This window comes from Triturus cristatus, chromosome 2_1 (genome assembly GCF_964204655.1).
Source record: "Triturus cristatus chromosome 2_1, aTriCri1.1, whole genome shotgun sequence".
Classification (NCBI taxonomy): Eukaryota; Metazoa; Chordata; class Amphibia; order Caudata; family Salamandridae; genus Triturus; species Triturus cristatus.
Genome location: NC_140581.1, coordinates 363,568,566 through 363,587,226, shown reverse-complemented (window position 1 = coordinate 363,587,226; position 18,661 = coordinate 363,568,566). Strand labels below are relative to the sequence as shown.

The window sequence follows — 18,661 nt, the reverse complement described above, 5'->3', positions numbered from 1 at the left end:
AGGTTATACTGCAGGAGGTGCGGGCAGCCATCAAACATATGGCATATAAGACGCCGGGCACTGATGGACTGCTGGCAGAATTCTATCCCACATACATGGAGGAACTAGCCCCCAGGTTTGTCTCGCTATATGCTGTAGCCCGAGAAACAGGGATGCTGTCGGAAAGCACCCGAGAAGCCCTCCTAGTCCCGGTGCTGAAGCCAGGAAATCCGGCACAGAACCACACGGCCTACAGGCCATTTTCCATGTTGGACATGGATTACAAGATATTAAGTAAGATATTGATACACCGACATTGGTCCACCTGGATCAGAACGGGTTTGTACCAGGGCGAAACACAGACAAACATCCGGCGACTCCAAACTACTATGGACGCAAAGGACTACAATAGGCGAGAAGCAGCGGTGTTCGCCATAGACATTGAGAAGTTCTTCGATAGTCTTGAATGGCACTCCTCTATGAAGTAATGTCCGCGATGGGCCTCGGAGGAGGCTTTTTGACATGGGTAAATCTGCTCTACACAAACCCAATGGCTAGGTTGTAAACGGGGAAGACTAATTCCATCAGACAGGCAGTGGAGCAGGGCACGAGGCAGGGGTGCCCACTATCCCCACTACTGTTTGCCCTTGCTATGGAACCTCTGTCTTGCCAGGCAAGAAAAGAGCAGAGGTCTGACGATTAGAGAGACGCGCCACCACATAGCCCTGTATGCAGATGACCTGCTGCTGATCCTCCGAGATAAGACAACGGATCTAGAAGGGGCGCAGTCCATGCTGGAACAATTTGGTATTTGGAACAATTTGGTAGGCATGTGGTATCTGGCCTCCAGGTCAACAGGCAGAAATCAAAGTTGTTCCCTATAACGCATAACAGACCCCACCAGCTGATCTGGGTGGCCTCCAGTGGGAACCCAGCTGTCTGACATACCTAGGGGTAAAAGTGTACCATGGTCTCACTGGACAATGTGGGTAGAACAATACGCTCGATTCGTTACTCTATGGACTTCTCGAAGTCGTTACCATTATCAGTCACGGGACGAGTAGCCATACTGAAGATGGTGGCGCTGCACAGCTATTGTACTTCTTCAGAACCCTACGGGTGAGGATTCCCGGAGCGATATTCAGAGACCTGGATTCGATGATTATATCCTTCATATGGAAAGTGGGCCGTAGATGCAGCGTGGCACAACAGAGGGTGGTTTTACAGTCCCGGATTTTGAAGCATATTACATAGCAGCTCAACTTAACTGGATGATCCAGTGGCTAGCTGCTGGGAGGAATCCTGACAGAGCGCAGCACCCTTTTGTGCCGACCGCCAGACACTTGCGAAAACGTTAAGAGTGCAGAGGAGCTCTGTGGGGGACACAACTTAAATCAAGGTGGTGATGCGAGGCTGGGCAAGGTATTGGAGACTGGCTGGTAGCAGAGTGCCCTTACTCTCATGATAATACCATAACCCTGCTATAACATCCCCCACAGGGAAGTGGGGTGGGGGGTGGGGGGAGGACACTGGGCAGGATCTCAACCGCAACTCTGAACTGCTTCCTTACGAAGAGCTCCAGACTGAATTTGACCTGCCAGGAGTTCCCTTCCTAATGCACAGAGCTCTCACACTGAGAATGCGAAAGTTGGGGTACGGGCACTACAGAACCCAGAGCGCTTGCTGGCTGTCGTTATGTCGCGCAGTCGGCAGGGAAGATCAAAACGGTTTCCTGCCTCTAAAGGGCAATTCGCCGGGATGTACAGAAACCCTAAGAGCGACTACGGTTGCAGTGGGAGGAGGACTTGGTTGTTTATAGTGAAAAGGACTCCAAAAAGTGTCCAGGAACACAAGGTTCAAACGAATAAACTATTATGTTCTCCATTAGGCAATCTCTTATCCAATGCGAATTAGAAGATATTTCAGAGTAGAAACAGCAGCTTGCCCTAGATGTGGGGAAAAGGAAGCACATATACTGCACATGTTTTTGGATTGCCCTACCCAGCGCGCGTTCTGGGGGGAGATTCAGCACATCACAGGAAATATCTTTGATAAAGAAACACCACAAACCCCAGAACACCATTTGCTAGGATGGTTCCGCATACGGCAAAAACAAAAAAAAAGACAGGGAAATTCCAGGACCTAGCCTATGTCCTGGCTAAACGGGAGAGAACTAGGAATTGAAAAGCACTAGGGGGACAGTGAGTAGGCGCATGGACAAAGGAACTGGAAATATGGGCGATGGCGGAAGGGAGATTACTGCTTAGAGAAGCAAGACGAGGCATCGGCAAAATGGGCAAGAGCATGGGAACGACTAGTAGGAGAACTGGCAGCCAATAGGCATGAGGAGGCGAAGGCAGAGCCATTGCAGCCCATAGCACCTAACCGGGTAGAGGAGGAACAAAGCCAGACAGAATAGAGGACAGCCAGCCAGAGGGCATTAACTCTGCTATATGAGAAACCACAGTGACAGGGGACACGAAGAGGCCCATGCCACGCGAACACTACCCGGCTGGACAATTCTACAGAAGCGAGTGCAACTCAAGGGGGGAGAGGGGAGGGAAGGGAATAGTTTGTATTACTGTTAAGACGAACCAGCTTATATAAAGGCAGTACTACATGTACAATCCTGAATATGTATGATAAGAGATGAATAATAGAAAAAAACAATCAAATCTGGTTTAGAAGTATGTGTCCGAAAGGTATATTAAACTGCACCACGATGCGGTTTGAGAAAAACTCATATGAAACTCTACATTTTGCAATATGAATGTTTTCTACAATTATAAAGGGAAAGGCAAGCTAAATTTTATTGCAACCAGGTATGCCAAAGTTAGAAAATTTGAAGCACAAGTTTGGAAAGCATCTTAAATCAGAAAAGAATGGAAAAAAGAAAGGAAGGCAATTTACTCAGTGTGTGCAATACGAAGCAGAGGGTACAGATAAATAGCCTTAGGATAAGATGATGCTTCTAGGCCTGGGCGGTGAACTTCGCTCCGTTCGCAGAGTTTTTTTGCACTCCGCAGAGCGCAGAAAACTCCGCTTTGCGATGTGCAGCAGAGTTTGTGAAGTTCGCGAGAGCAAGCTGCCGCTTAGGTATAATTTCCACGCGAGCTGCAGGAAAACCAGCATAAACTGCAGTTCGCATTGCACTCCGACACTCACGGAACATTGTGGGTTTTTTTGTAACTTCGCGGAGTTCCGCGTAGCAAAACTCCACAAACAACGCCCAGGCCTGGATGCTACCCGATGGGTAAAGTCAGTGACCCTAACAGATATGCAAGACAGACAATGGTACTAATGCGTTAATCAGATAAAGAGGGTGGCAAATGGTGTGACAGCCAGGAGATAGTGCTAATTAACCAGCTGGGAGAGTGCTGATGCAATTTAGTGCATCTTCCAAGTGAAGATGTCCAGGAGCAGCCAGGCACAGCAGTGTGCCCCTTTGTAGGCCTGGAAAGGGAAAATGCTTTTAAGCAGGCATATTAACGTTGTTTTGTACAAAGAACCGGAGTGAACTAAAGTTGGAAATTTACCAAAGTGCTCTAGAACATAAACAAGTAACCAAAATAAGAAAAAACAGGCAATAGCAGTGAAGAAAAAGCTAATAGGTATCCACAAACGTTTTACCAGACTGTACATGAAAAACAATGCTCAGGAGCATCCATACATACCACTGTTGAAGTCAAGCTTTGAAACCTGTAGTGCATAGGCCTCGCAGTCCTTCTTACTGAAGCTGAAGATAATTACAGGCTGAAAGTTTCTTTCCATGATCATCTTCACAATTTTAAATACATTAGATGGACCTGAAACATAAAAAAAAAAAGTGTATGATGAGTAATTATTTAGAGCTTCTAGCAAGAGGACAATATATTGCTGAGTTACATAAACTGACACATGAAGCACTTATTTCAGGGCAAATCAAAGTTGGCAAATATTCAGGGACATTTATTTAAATGTGTTCCAGATCAATTTAATGCTCTAAACATATGGCATTTGAACACTGGAGCAGATGGGGCTGATGAGACTACATAAATGTGCTCTACTCTTAAAAACAAAAAAATATTTGCTTGGGAAAATTAAGTCCTTCATAAACAGATTTCACATAAATCCAGAAAATATCTTGTTTAGAAAATAGTTAAAGAATTAATGTCCAGCTTGACAGGCTGGTTCTCCCGATTTCAGCCTATTTCTCACAGCTGTATCTATTCCCCTCAACTTCTGCTGTGCTGCTCCAAACGTCGCACAAACTTCCAGAGACCACATCTTGTATAACAGGTCATTGGTTCAAATGGGAAGATGGCTTTTTATCCCCTTGTCAAAACATGCCAAAAACGCAGACACCAATGCTCTTGCTGTTTTTTCCAGACATTGTTTGCAATCTCACCTCCTTAGATCATACACACCTTTTGTACTAGTAGTAGTGTCAGCTTATATAATGTTAATCAAACAGTTAATTGGCGTATTTCATGAGCAAATGCTACCAGAGTTTCTTTCACAGCACTTTGACCTAGCTCCCGATTACCAATGCTGACATACATTTTGAAAATTAGTGGAACAGAGCTTTGGCAAACCGTCTCCAAATCCCTGAGCTTCTCCTGGGTCAACCTTCTCTGGCATCAAAGCAAAGATCACCTCTTCTGGACCTCTGAGATCCCAGTTATTGAAAAAAGAGAGCTACTGTTGTCTTGGACTCATAATTGACAAAAGAAGGGCAGTGACATACAGAACAGTCTTTGTTGGAGCTGTGCGTCGAATAGTGTCAAACATATCGTCAAACTTAACAAGACTGAAGGGTAGCCAAGAGAAGGCAGTAACAGACAGGAAGACCTTTGCATGAGCAGAGCTTTATTCAGTAGATAGAATGACTTACAAAGAGGAGGAGATAGAAGAGCATTAATTATTTTATTCTTGGAAAGCTCAAGATGGGGAGGTGGTTATAAATGTTAAATGTGCGGAATATAAAATAACCACGTTGGAAAGTGAATTTTAGGTTCATAGATAAACAATGAGCTGAGAACATGGCTATGTAAAGAAAAGCCTTTTGTGTGTGATCACCTCCACGTTTTTGGACTGATGTTGTTGGTTTTTCAACTCAGAGTGCACCGAGGCATGCTAAACAGACCTCAGTGCCCGGACCCTAAAGTGTATGTAGAAACCCAATTGGAAATGGCAAACGTATCTGTAAGTCCCTAGTATATGGCACCCAGGTAATGTACGTTAGTAGGGTACCTCAGAGATTGCAGCACTGGTTGTGCCACCTTGGAGGACACCCAAGTAAAACGAGTCTACTAGTCCGCCACTGCGTACTGGTAGGGCAATAATGCACTGCTATCCCGACTTTGCCATTTAAAGCAGTGGTAAAGCCTCCACTTCCCCTGTCCATCTGTATAAGTCACCTCTTTGGCAGGCCTATGAGTCCTAAGGCAGGGTGCAACATAGCAAACAGGCAGTAAATGTAATTTTACATGTTCTGATAGTAAAAACACAAAAAGGTTCTTGATATCAGATCATCCACAACGCCCTCAAATATACATGCTACCGAAAATGCATAAAGATCAGCACGACCCGCCTATCCGACCCATTGTAGCAGGATGTGGATCGATACATGAGCCAGTAGGCAAGTATTTAGGTCACTTTTTGCAACCACTAGTACAAGCTTGGGTATCATATATCCGAAACACCACGGATTGTTTGAACAAAGTGACCAACATACAAGAAGCAATAGATGAGAACACCTGGCTGTGCACGACTGATGTAGTTGCACTCTATTCCGCACTCAAAGGTTTAGAGGAAGTGGAATGGATGTTACTTAAGAGTAATTATGAGGTTTTTCAGAACATCTTGCTGGAGCCATTACATTTTAGTTTGTATCACAGTTACTTTTCTTGGGGGGATGTTTATTGCAGGGCACAGGGACATAAATGGGTTTTTCGGGGGCACCCACGTATACGAATATCTTTATGGCCAAGTATGAGGACCAATCTATTCTACAAGAGGAGGTGTGTAAAGACAATCTCCTAATATATTTAAAGATATATTGACGACATGCTACTTTTATGGAAGGGCTCCAGGCAACAATTGGAAAAGCGCTTCGACATTTTGAACCAGCATAACCCTCGTATTAAATTCACTCGACAGGTAAGTCAGGAATCCATTAACTTCTTAGACATTCTAATTGAACTGAAACAATGTCGATTGCACACAAAAGTGTATAAAAAAACGACCGATAGGAATAACGCATTTAATTTCCAAAGTTTTCATCCACCTTCTCTAAAGAATCACCTACCACTATCGGAGATCATTACGATTAAGAGAATCACATTCACTGTCAACATATGTGATCACAACATTGAAGAAATGTCACAACAATACCAACAGCGAGGTTATCCACCTGAAGATTTGGAGACGACAAAACAAAAGGGTCAACATATGCAGCGTGATGAATTGTTAAAAAAAATCACCAAGACACAAAGAGAAGTTTTTGTTAAAAAAAATGTCAACAGCAACTCCAGCAATTAAACGTAGCATATTAAGATGTGAGATAATTGAACAAGAATTAGACTTCAAGAAGTGTTCACCTCTAAACTCATGTTCGCACATTCTCGATCAAAAAACCTAAGAGAATTAAAAAAGAAAAAAGATCTAGCACAGCTGTTACTCAAACTCTGGGTATGCGCAAATGTTTTAAATGCAGTCACTGTGGCAATGTGATTGCAGAGAATACATTCACCCACCCACATACATACATACTGGCAATGCTATCAAATTAAGACACATCAGGTTGCAATTCTGAAATGGTGATTTACGCCATCAAATGTCCGTGTGGATTAGTGTATGTTGGTAGAACATCGAGAAAGATAAAAATCAGACTCACTGAACATAAAAGCATGATTGGTACAGCCAACACAAAATCATGCCTAGCTGTCCACTGGGTAGAAATGAAACCTACTAAATCGCAAAATAAGTTCACAATTTTAGAAAAATTATCGCAGCACCACAGAGACACTATTTTATTTATTTTAATATTTTTATAGAGTGCGAACAAGACCCATAGGGGTATCAGAGAGCTGTACAGAGGTGACGCAAGCAAGGGTACAAACAATGTGCAAGTAGGTGAAATTACAACATAGTGGAAATCGTTCAGGTTAAGAGTTGGGGTAATAACGGTGCCCTAGTAGTATGAAAAGCAAATCATCATAAAATAAAACGCACCAGAGAAGTGCAATATGAATCAGCGAAATTGTAACTAAAACAAGAGCGAACTCACCAGTTAATGCAATTAAGGAACCATAGAGGACTAGATAAAAATAACATAAAAGCATACAATAAAATGCATCAGTGTAGATCAACAAGAATTTGGGTATTAATAAAAACAAGAGCATGATCACATGATGATGGAATTAACGTTTGTTCAGGAGTAGTCGTTTGACCAGTTTTTAAAAGGATGTAGTGGAAGGATTAGATCTGATCTCGGATGGCAGTGACTTCCAGATTCTCAGAGCAAGACCAGTGAAGGCACGGTTGTAAGATCTTTTCTTTTTGAATCTTGGAGGTTTCAAGAGAAGGGTGGACGTACTTCTAAGGTTCCAGCTGGAGCCCGGTAGTTCAAGCTTATTAGCCAGGTAGTACGGGGTGTTGTAGTGTATGGCTTTATGAGTCAGGCAAGCTGTCTTGAGTCGGATTCTGGCTTCAATAGATAGCCAATTAAGTTGCAGAAGGTCGGGGGAAATGTGGTCATACTTTCTCGAGCCTGTTTTGAGTCAAGCTGATCCGTTCAGGGAAGCTCTGAGTGGGGCCAGGCTAGCTTTGGGAATCCAGCAAGGGTCACCAGCCCATATTCCAATCTAGAGCTAATCAGGGATTTAACCGCCGGCCTTAGGTTTTCGGGGGGAGGGGTTAATTTTCTTCAGTGTGTTAAGTTGGAAATTTGCTCCCCCAGTAGTAGCACTGATGTGCGCCTCCATGTTTAAGTGTTTATCCAAGGTGATACCTAAGCATTTGGCAGAGTCTGCAACATGAGGGGGTGCATTTCAGAGCAGTGAGATCTTTAATCCAGTCAAGGGTAGCAGCCGAGTGATTGGGTGGGGAGATCAAGAGAATGTCTGTTTTGAGAGTATTTAGTAGGAGATGGCTCTGAGCTAACCATGGTTGGGTTTGTGCAAGTGCAGCATTTAATGTCCTCTTGAGAGGAGATTTTCAGATATAGTTTAATGTCATTCACATACATGTGGTACTGAATGTTTGCTCAGTTCTGAATGACAAAGTGGAACACTAATCAGCAGTTGGTGCAAAGGGAAACGTATTGGATAAGGCACTTAAACAACCAAATACCATTTGATTTAAATGATAACATAGAAATGATTCGTTTTCTGTAAAATTGGAGAAGGCATTTTGTATTTAGGTTGGATTTGTTACAAGACATATGTTTTCCAATTAAATTGTCTAACATACTATGTACTTATGGATGACCCTAGGTACTACTACATAGGTATTCCCACTGTTGCACAAAAGACAAATGGCTTGTTTGACGCTTGATATATTTGACCTTTGGATTTTTGGGTTATTTGGTCGTACATAATTGTTTTTTTAAACACATTGGGGTAGGAGATTATTATCATTGTTTTGAGCACCTAAAACTGGCACTCAAGATTCTCTATGTCCTAGACTGTGCGGTATAATCTGTGATAGGAGTTACTTACATTAAGAAAGGGCGCATATAACCCCTAGGCATTTCACCATAGTCACCTTTGAGCACAAGGTTGACTTTATATACACAACACACTAGTTTTTGGAGGGCACATTTGCGTCACTTCTTGATATTGCCAAGATGAATCCTTTTGAACATTGTTTAGTAATTTCACCCTAGAGAACAAAGTTTATCTGACCAGGAAGCCTGTTTACACTGGTTGTGGTAGTACATCACGTACGCGCAATGCATAAACGTTGACGTATAGCTCATGGCGCATCGAGGAGGGTATCAAACGTTGGCGTCAAAGGAAGTGAAGATTTGGCAGCAGGCAGTATCTCCAAGTAAGTGGCAGATAGCATACGGAGGAAGTATTGAGCATTACAGGCTGCGGAACTTCTTGTGATTACGATTTGTCTCCCCACACAGATTTCTAGATCTACGATTACCGAGACATCAGTGGCAGTGTTAAATAGAGAACAGCAGATGTCCATGGGATAATGGCAGATAAGGAAGAGGACTAAGGAAAGCTGGGGGAGTGTTAAATTATGGGACAGTTACTCACGTAACTTGTTTTCTCATTCAGATTTGGAAACACGCAACAAGACAATAATAGTAAGTGATGTTTAGCGTGAAACTTGTATGTTTCTTAATCATATGGTTTGACAAATAGGACAGTAGTGTAAAGTGCACATTTGTTTGTATTTACAGCTACATTTCCCATATTGGCAGTCAAGGTTTACAGAGGACCGGGAAGGTATTAGTTCATTAGATGCTGTTTTAAATTGTTTTATTCACACAATTTAAGGGTGTCAAGTTAGTTTGCACTTCAATTAGGTAAATGGTTCAACTAAAAGGCACATGATTTAGTGGCATCATGGAGTACTGTGCATGAGATAAAGGGTTGGCACTTGTTTGCTGTTTAACACATACGAGGGAAGCATTGCCTTGCGAGCAACAGCATGAATGCATCAGGTGTTTGGAATAAGGGTCTTTGTCCTGAAAGCTCTGATATACAATTATGCAATGGAGTCATATTTTAATTGCAAATTTGGTATTTGTCATTGATGAAGGGTTTCCCGAAAGGCATTGGGAACATGGCACAAAATAGGATTTGTTTAATGTGATGTAGGAAGTGTGAATTGTTAAATAAATGTCACATCAACGAAAGGTTGATTGGAAAATCGAGCATTGTTAATAATGTTTTTCTTTCTTTGTTTATCATTTGGTTGATTAGCCATAAGGAATATATGGATGCACTATGCATGAATAGGCAAAGTAGAAACTCCTAAAATTAGTTGAACATTTGAATTTTTGTAAAAGAAAAAAAAGTTGTTTTCAACATACTGCAACGTAACGGCTCAAGTAGTGCACCTTGTTATATGTGACAGGATCTGTAAACATTCTTTTGTAGACATTACAGCCTGACAGGAGCAGGTCAGGGCACAAGGTAGCAGACACTGAAAAAACATAGAATACTTAGATTACAATATCTTATTCAGTAATAAAGTAGGTGTGCAGGTTATACCCATTCTTAAAAAAAACCCACAGAACTGCCATTTTTACTGTGTAAAGGCTTCGTAACCGGAATGGTGAGTGCAGGATTACATACTGTCCCATCAGCCGTGTTAACTCCTGGACGGTGCGACCAAAGTGGACTCTCCAAGGGATCAAACAACTTGTTACATTTAGCTTGACTTGATTCTCAAGTCGAAATGAATGCAACTTGTTATAGTGTGCAGCTTTTACAAAGCTGCCACTTTGTCTTTAAAAATAGGGTGCCTTCCTGGGCCACATGGAGCCTGTTTCACAAGACCGCTTTCTGCCCTCCTGGGGAGACGTGCCTTTGACTCTCAGGTAGGGGAACAATGAGAGATTGCAGGCCAGAGAGGTGTTACCTCCCTCCTGCATGAAACGACATGGGTGTTTGTCACAAAAGGCAGTCTTCAAAAGAGAAAGCTGCAATTGAAGGACAAATATATAACATTCGAGTGGAGCAAAAAGGGAAAACCAGTTCCCAAACAGTTTTCCCCAAGGGTGAGTAGCCCTGGGGTGGGCTCGTGAGGTCCACACAACAGGAAAAGGGGGCTCCCAAACTTTAGAGTGGGTAGAATGGTGCATCCTGATATAGCCAGGTGCACACACTCCAAAGGAAGTGGTCATCAGGTGGGAGTGAACTTGGTAGCCCATTGGCTACCAACTGCATTCTGCCCTGGGGGCATTTTCTGGGCATAAAGAGGACACCCCTAATACCCGGACCTCAGATCTCAAGTGAGTTGAAAGGTGGACTGAAGGAGGACTGCCCAGCTTTGCTTTAGATCTTTGCTTTGGAGTTTTAAAAACATGGAAAAACTGATGTTCAGACTCATAAGTGGAGACTCTATGGGGCTTCTTGTGATTATGTTTATGGGCAGGATGGAGTAGCAACAGTGGCAAAAGGTGCCATCTACCACAGTAGATAAGGTATTGGAAGAGTTGCCACAGAAAGAAGAGGCAGATGGTCCCACCTACCAGAGGAGAGAAACTAAGAAGCCTGCCAGAGAAAGGCTGCTGCCTGCGGTGAGTGATGTGTATTGTAATTATGATGTATTTTGAAGTAGATGGTTGGGCTATATATTATAAATAGATTCAACCTGTCTTGACTATACAAACATGAAACAGAAGCATTTCTTTCAAAAACTGGTAAACAATAAATCAAAGTAAAAAAAGTTGTGTTGGTCCTAACTTGAAATATCCTTTATATTGTGAGAATGTTGTAGTTTCACATTTATGATATTTAGAAGCATTTCGTGATTTTCTCCATTAAAACAATACCAATGCATTTCTGCTCAATTGACCCTTCATCATGGGTCAGTTTGATCAAAAGGAAACATATCTTGTTTAATGATTTCAAATTAGATTTGAGCTCATCAAATTGAGGTAACTTGATGCAAATTATGAGAGGCTGTTCAAACTAGATACAAAGAGAAAAAGAAAGAAGTCCATAGCTAAAAAGTAAGAGAATAGAAAACCGACTTGTGTTTGTTCTAAAACTACCTGTCCCAGCATGCATTAAACCAGTTTGGTAAAAACGTGTACCTACATGCCTAGATCCAACCTAAACACCGTGTCCTGCATAATAAAGTGAAGTTAATTAACATAATCCCCTCATCTAGTACCTGAAATGTACTGAAACGGATTAATGCAGTGCTTGTCTTTGAAGACATTTTAATCTTTTCAGAGAAAAAACAATAGAGAAGCCCATGGTTAATCGTGATCAAAGGCAAAATAATTATATCACTAGATTCCATGCCAAAAACGGCTTTGGCAACTTGTCTTGGTAGTGCTGTACTGCACTGAAACACTGCCGGCCCGTCAATATTACACAGAAAGGAAAACAAGAACATCTTTAGTCATGTTTTAAGTGCACACTATTTTAGATGTTCGAAAGACGTGAACCTAAGGCGAACACTGAACCCATGCTCTGCACACTAAATATGTCACATTCTAGCGGCGAGCACGTAAATCCGTGAAATGTCCAACTAGCTATGAAGAAACAGGTGGCTGTGAAAAGTATCTACACTACCCTGGATGTTTTTTCTGTCAATGCACACTTTCTTTTCTTAAAAAAGAAATTCTCCTGTCTTTGTTCTCCAACACAATAACATAGCGGGTACATTGTGGGGGTAGTTGGAGAGATTACTTACTTCCTGTGAAATTGGCTATTGGTTTGTGAATTTCTGAATGAGTACAAGGGCAATCCTCCTTATGGCCCGTTAAAGTCAAGTTTGCAACTAAAACAACTGGAGCTGCACGCTGACTAGTGCATTTGTTAGGGGACCAAGAGCATTTGTGGTCATAGATTTGCTGTTAGCTTGATGGACAGGAGTACTTGCCCACTGATTGAATAAATGAATTAATCCTTTCGCATTTAATTTGTTTTGGAAAGTTAGCTTTTCATCCAGGACTTTTGATTTGTCTAGAATTGTTGCACAAAAACCCTAAACTGACTCCTGAATCTTTACAAAAGTTTTAATGCACATCTCAGATAATCCATTTTGTTAAACGGTGCGGTTCTACCAGTCTACAATTTGGTTGCAGCTTCATCTGCACAATAGCACTTTGCTCATGGTAGCTCCTAAAATGATGCCGAGTCCTCAGCTCTCATATTAGATATAAGGAATGTGCAGCTAGATCTTACACAGTTGCAGCTAACTAACGTAGTAAGCATATTAACTTCAAATACTGCATTTTTGTTTCACGTGTACAGGCTGAATTTGGAGTGTGACATAGCCGTTTCCCTGTGCTTAAATCACCCTGGGCCCACATCAGGTTGTTTTAAGGTTCTGCACTGTGCTGGGTGTATTTGTGCCTGGAAAGGTTGCAATAGAGGAATAATGCAGTGCGGACTAGTGCGCATGGTGAATGCATGTGTTGGATGTACATGTGCCTATGAGTGGTACAGTCCCTGAAGGATGTAGAGCTGTACAGTGGGTGCAGGATAAATTCATGTACTGGGTGCATGTGTACCAGTGAGTAGTACAATACGTGAGGAGTACAGTGCACGCATATTAAATGGATATGCAGGATGTACGTGTGTCTATGAGTAGTACAATACATAAAGGATACAGAGCTGGCAAAGCGTGCATATTAGATACAAGTGTTAGATGTATGTGTGCTTCTGAATTGTACAGTACATGGAGGATACAGTATCTTACTGTGTGTGTATGCTGTATACATGCACTGGATGTAATGTGTGCCTGTGAAGGGTACAATACATGCAGGGCCCTGGGTTCCATTTTGGGAGACCCAGGCCTGCACGGTGTAACATGGAGAGAAGGAGGTAGTGATTAATTTGTCCCCACCCCTCTTCCACCTCAAAGACAGAATTGTGGATTGCCTCACTCCTGTAAGCTGGGTGGAACACACCACACACTGGGGAGTGGAGGACCAGGCCTCCCTTGTACACTTCAAAGGGTGCACCTTAATTTAGTGTGAGGTCACACGGAATGGGCCTGGGCACATCTCAGCAAGGAGAGGGGGCTGTTAAGTGAAGTGTAGGGCTGGGGGCCCTGGGCTAACCTTTTGATGCACTTATCACTGTGGTTGACATCCAAGTATGAACTCTAGTCATTCCTCTGTCCTGTGTTGTGGGGCTGTCAGCTTTCGGGACACTCCTGCTGTGACAGGCTTCTTTTTAAGAGGAACAGGGAGCAGAGGAGTTTGTACTTCAAAAGAAGCAGAACCCCAATAAAACTTTAAAGACTCAAAACCTAAATCACACTTGTGTCTGAAAAAGGTCTATAAGAAGGGGAGGATGAGACCCTAACAATTGCCATCTGCTAAGCAGCCGGACTGACTGCGTGAGGAGGGGGAGCTCTACAAGTCATCTGACTTTCATCTGACTTCTGCCTGTGATCAGGACTGGAGGCCAAAGCATGCTAGTTTCCCAGCTGGGTTCAGGGCATGCATGTGCTGACCTAGAGTTCAGTGTTACTCCAAGGATTGCCTTCACTGGACATAGAGATGATTTTTCGTGGTTTATGGTGAACCACAGCTGCTGCAGTGTTTGCATTCTGGTTGGCACTTTTGCCATGATCGTGCTTTCACTAGCCAGTCGTCGAGGTAAGGGTAACATGTACATCCAGTCTTTTGAGATCTGCGGCTGCTGCTGCTAGGCATTTTGTGAACTTAGTTTGTATTGATTTTATCCTTAAAGGTAGTACTCTGAACTAGTAGTGTACCTTGTGTAAGATAAATCTGATGTACTGTTTGTGCCTTTGATTCATTGGTATGTGCACGTAGGCCTATGGTGGGCTTGTAATCTCTCCTCCATAGGCATGGGTTTACCTTTTGTAGAGTGGTCACATTGAAACGTTGTGTTCATATGAACTTGTTTCGGTATTGGAGGTCCAGTATTGGACTTCGCGAGGATCTTTGTTTGGGTACTAGGTAGTACGGCAAGTAGATACCTCTTCCTGTCTCACTTGGAGGGACTTTTTAATTGGCTCGCAATTATATGAGTTTTTGCTCTCTTAATGGTGTTCTCTTTGTGGAAAAGGACAGCAGTCTTAATGAGTGTTATCCATTATCTTACTTTATTATGCTAATTATCCAGTTATCTGAGGTGATAGACCTCCATTCTGGAGGAATCCTCCTATCGCACACAAAATATGTGGCGGAGTTGTGGACACAGTCACTTGTTTGCTCCCTTGCCTACCGCGCGAGATGGTCTCTTTCTTTTAGTTTCCCCGCGAAAGGGCGGTCCCGCTGTGTGTTGCCACTGTTTTGAGGGCTGATGTGCGACTTGCAGGCCGAAGCCCTACTGTTGGTGGTGTTGTGAGCCTGGAGGAAATCTCCTGCATTCTGGTTTCCTGGTGGGCATTCCTCCTTTCCTAAAGGATGCCTTGAACTGCAATGCTCCAATTGCTTTGAGAGTCTCCATATCCTTTATTTGCTGTAGCGCCTTGTCCACAGATGTTCATAAGAGGGCTTCCACCGTGAGAGGCATGTTGACTACCAAAGCCTGTACTTCTGCCTTGAACCAATAGACACTTAGCCATGTATGTCTTCTGAGAGTGGTACCCATGCACATCTGCCTGCTAGCAGTATCCTCTGCGTCCAACGCTGACTTCAGACAGGAATTGGCGATGTTCTTGCCTTCCTGGATCATTGCCTTGGCCCTCGTTTTAAACTGCTCCGGGAGGTGTTGCATGAGGTCCTCAATCTGCTCCCATTTCTGGTGGCCATAGTTGTTGAGGGGGGTGGTCGACTTTGCAGTTCTCCTTTGCGTAGCCACTTCCCTTTCCATCTTTCTTTCCACCCAATCCATTCCCTTGCTCTCCTTTTCTGGTCGTGACCTGGTAGACGTGGGTGCATTGTTCCTCTTCCTAGCTGTTGCCACTATAATGGAGTCCACTGGCACATTTCCCCTGATTAACTGTGCTTCTTGCGAGGAGTGTTTGCATTTCTTCTCCATCCATCGGGTAACAGCCCTTACTATGGTTGGCTCCCCGAACACCTCTTTACCTTGGTCCAGGATAATGGGAAGCATAGGCAGGTAGAGGTTTGTCTTCTGGAATGGCATCAGTGTTTCGAGGAGGAAGCAGGAGTCCTCCCTCGCTTCCTCGAGCTGAGCCCTGGTAGTTTCTGCTGCCCTATTGATGAATCCATTGCACATGAGACAGCTCCTCCTGACGTAAAGGCATCAAGTGGTAGTTATCGACACCCTCTGGGGGATTCGGCATGGAGATCCTGCAACTGGCCTTAGAGTGTGGCACATTCATACTCTTCATAGTTAAAGTGTTCCTCCTGCTTCTCTTCATGTAGCTCCAGTGTTATGTGCCTTGAACAGGTTGGTCTTCTCTCAACTCAGCGGGTCTCGAAGGGACGCGGAACCCTTTCAAGGAGTAGAGTTCCTTTCGCTGAAGGAGAATCGTCATCTCTGCTTAGAGCCGTTGTCGTCTGCTACACCTCGAACGATCATTCGGTCGAAGAAGCCTTCCAGCTCTTTGCTCTTTAACTCTGTCCTTCACCTTCGTCCCTTCACTTGCGGCAGATGGAGTAGAGGATTGGCCCCAAAGTTTACCCCCATCAGTGTCCTTCGGCCAGCACCCATATAGCTCTGGATGTTTGTGCCGACCTTCCATCATCGATTGCTTCAACGCCGAGGTGACTTTCCAGGGTCTAGAGTATGTGCCTTGGTTACCTTCAGCCGTTTGGCCTGCTCGGCATCTCTGGTTGCACTCCTTATGGCCTTGATCCTTTCAACATAGAGGATTCTCTTTTGTTTTCAAATCCAGGCCCTCTGCCAGCTCAGCCTCCTCGACGTTCCCCTCTTCATCTTCACTGGAGAGCACTAGATCCTTGAGGGCCTACTGGTTCCTCCGGGGATTGGCCATTAAGTGGTGCGCCAGGCTCTGTTTACGTCTTGTCTTCAAGGTCTTCAGGATGAATTCTGCTCAGGCCTTGCAGTCTCTGAGCTGGGGTTCCTCAGAAAACACAAGTTGCACCTCTCGTGGGATCCATCTGTGCCAACTTGTGATATCAGGTGGGGCAAAATTTAAAGGGAATGTTGTCCATGTGACTGCATTCTCCAACCACGTGGTGCTAATCGGCGGGATCCCCTGTGGGAGCCAAGAAGGTCCCCCTTCTCCATCCTTCAAGTGCTGTCCAGTGAAGATGAAGAGGGGAACGTCGAGGAGGCTGAGCTGGCAGATGGCTGGTGATATTTGTGTAAAGTTTTTACACACTGCCTAGATGAATAAACAACTGAATTTTGACTTAGAGATGTAATTGAATTGTTCAAACTTTGTCTTTTTAAATGGTTCATGCTGTCCCCAGCACACTTTCTATGTACGGTCCACACGCAGGAATTAAAATGCCATTAGGACAACACACAATGTAATGCAACATTGCATTGTATATTAGTTTGTGATTATTAACGCTGTATTTTTCTGTTCTAGTTATTTATCAGCTACCGTTTTTTACTTTTTGCCTTGTGTTGTAATAATGAACGGTGTCCCTAGCATTTGCCTTGAGTAGAGGGGCATATCGTTTAGAAACATTCTACTGCTGATAAACCACATTTTAATATAATCATGTTTAATTCTTAGTGGAAATCCAGCGATTAGCCACATTCTCGAATTGCTGACTGTTGGATGGCATACACCAACCCCCTTAAACGGAGCTTTGTTTCCACACGCTGTCACACTGCATATGTCAATACATTGTAGGAACTTCTTGCGCTCCGAGTAAGTGTAGACAGATGGCTCACGCAGTGACTTTGTAGCGCTCGTGGATCAGGACAACGGCATATGCAGTTACAATGTAGCAATTCCTCATACCTTTAACGCGACTGACTGCTCGCGCACATATTTGGCAGTAATCTTGACTTCTCGGGCAGCCACCTTACTGCACTCAGTTTGACCGGTACAGCGTGCACACTCACGTAGCAGCCGCCGTCCCGATCTAGTACTTATCGATCTGGCGTCCTCGGTCACATTCCCTTGTAAGTTGTCTAGGGGATACCACGAATCTGGCAGTTAAGATTGAAGGTGAGCAGCAATCGGAATGGTTTTAAGAGAATCTTACATGATTGCTCTTGCACATCAGTAATTATCTAAAACCCGTTTTGCAATGTAGTCCATTTTAAAATCTTTTCACAACGAATCCCAAGGGGACCTTGAAGGAGTATTGGACTTATCACAAAGTTCTTACAAACTAGAGATAGTGGTACACAGACCAAAGGTCCAAGATAGGTAAGAGCGCTTCACATTAGTGCTATCTTTTTGCAAATGATATAGCACACTATCCCGTTTTGCATCCATTTCATGTGTTTTTAATTAAGGATTGTATATAATCTTGATCTATTTTCTGCTATCCATCCTGGCCGGGATGGGGTCACAGTCACATAATCTGAACATCAAGTAATATGCTGTTCTTTCAGTATCAAGGTCCAAGTGAGAGGATCCTTCACTCACCTGTGATATTCCACACAGTAGACGCAACACACAGCCTGATACCCAATATACCTTTTGTTATGCAAGCTGTTTACACGTTTGTAGTCCTGAAGACCTGTTGTGATGGTTGAATAGGAACACATATCATGAGGGTCGAAACATCGACAATATTGATGCTAAAGTTTCCATATCCTCGGCCAACAAGCCTGAAATACTAACAAATAATACAATAGACAGTCTGATGAGCTGAAGTAAAAAAGAAAATGGATATCTTGCCAAATCATCGTCTACACTGTTCATGTTATTTGTTGTTTTTGTCAGATTCACACAATCACGCTGTGTCACTTTGTCATGGAGTCACTTGTATTTCACTTTTGTATAACACCCTTTAATTCTCCTATTATTGCAAAACCTTGGTATATGAATACGAATACACTGAATAACTACAGTCTCGTGTGTTGTGTCAACCATTTATTAATTTGTTTAAACCTGCTTTTTTGGGGAAGTTGTTTTTGAGAATGGCTCTGAGGAAGACTTCAGCAGCAAGATGTGT

The 18,661-nt window shown here is 43.3% G+C and overlaps 1 protein-coding gene across 1 annotated transcript in view; it reads right to left on the bottom strand.

Moving 5' to 3' along the window:
* MTREX (Mtr4 exosome RNA helicase) overlaps positions 1–18,661 on the bottom strand; it is a 780,177-nt gene that overhangs the window by 527,112 nt on the left and 234,404 nt on the right. Inside the window, exon 11 of the mRNA XM_085631304.1 lies at positions 3,654–3,785. Coding sequence (XP_085487430.1) covers positions 3,654–3,785 — 132 coding nt within the window. The remainder of the gene's footprint in view (positions 1–3,653; positions 3,786–18,661) is intronic.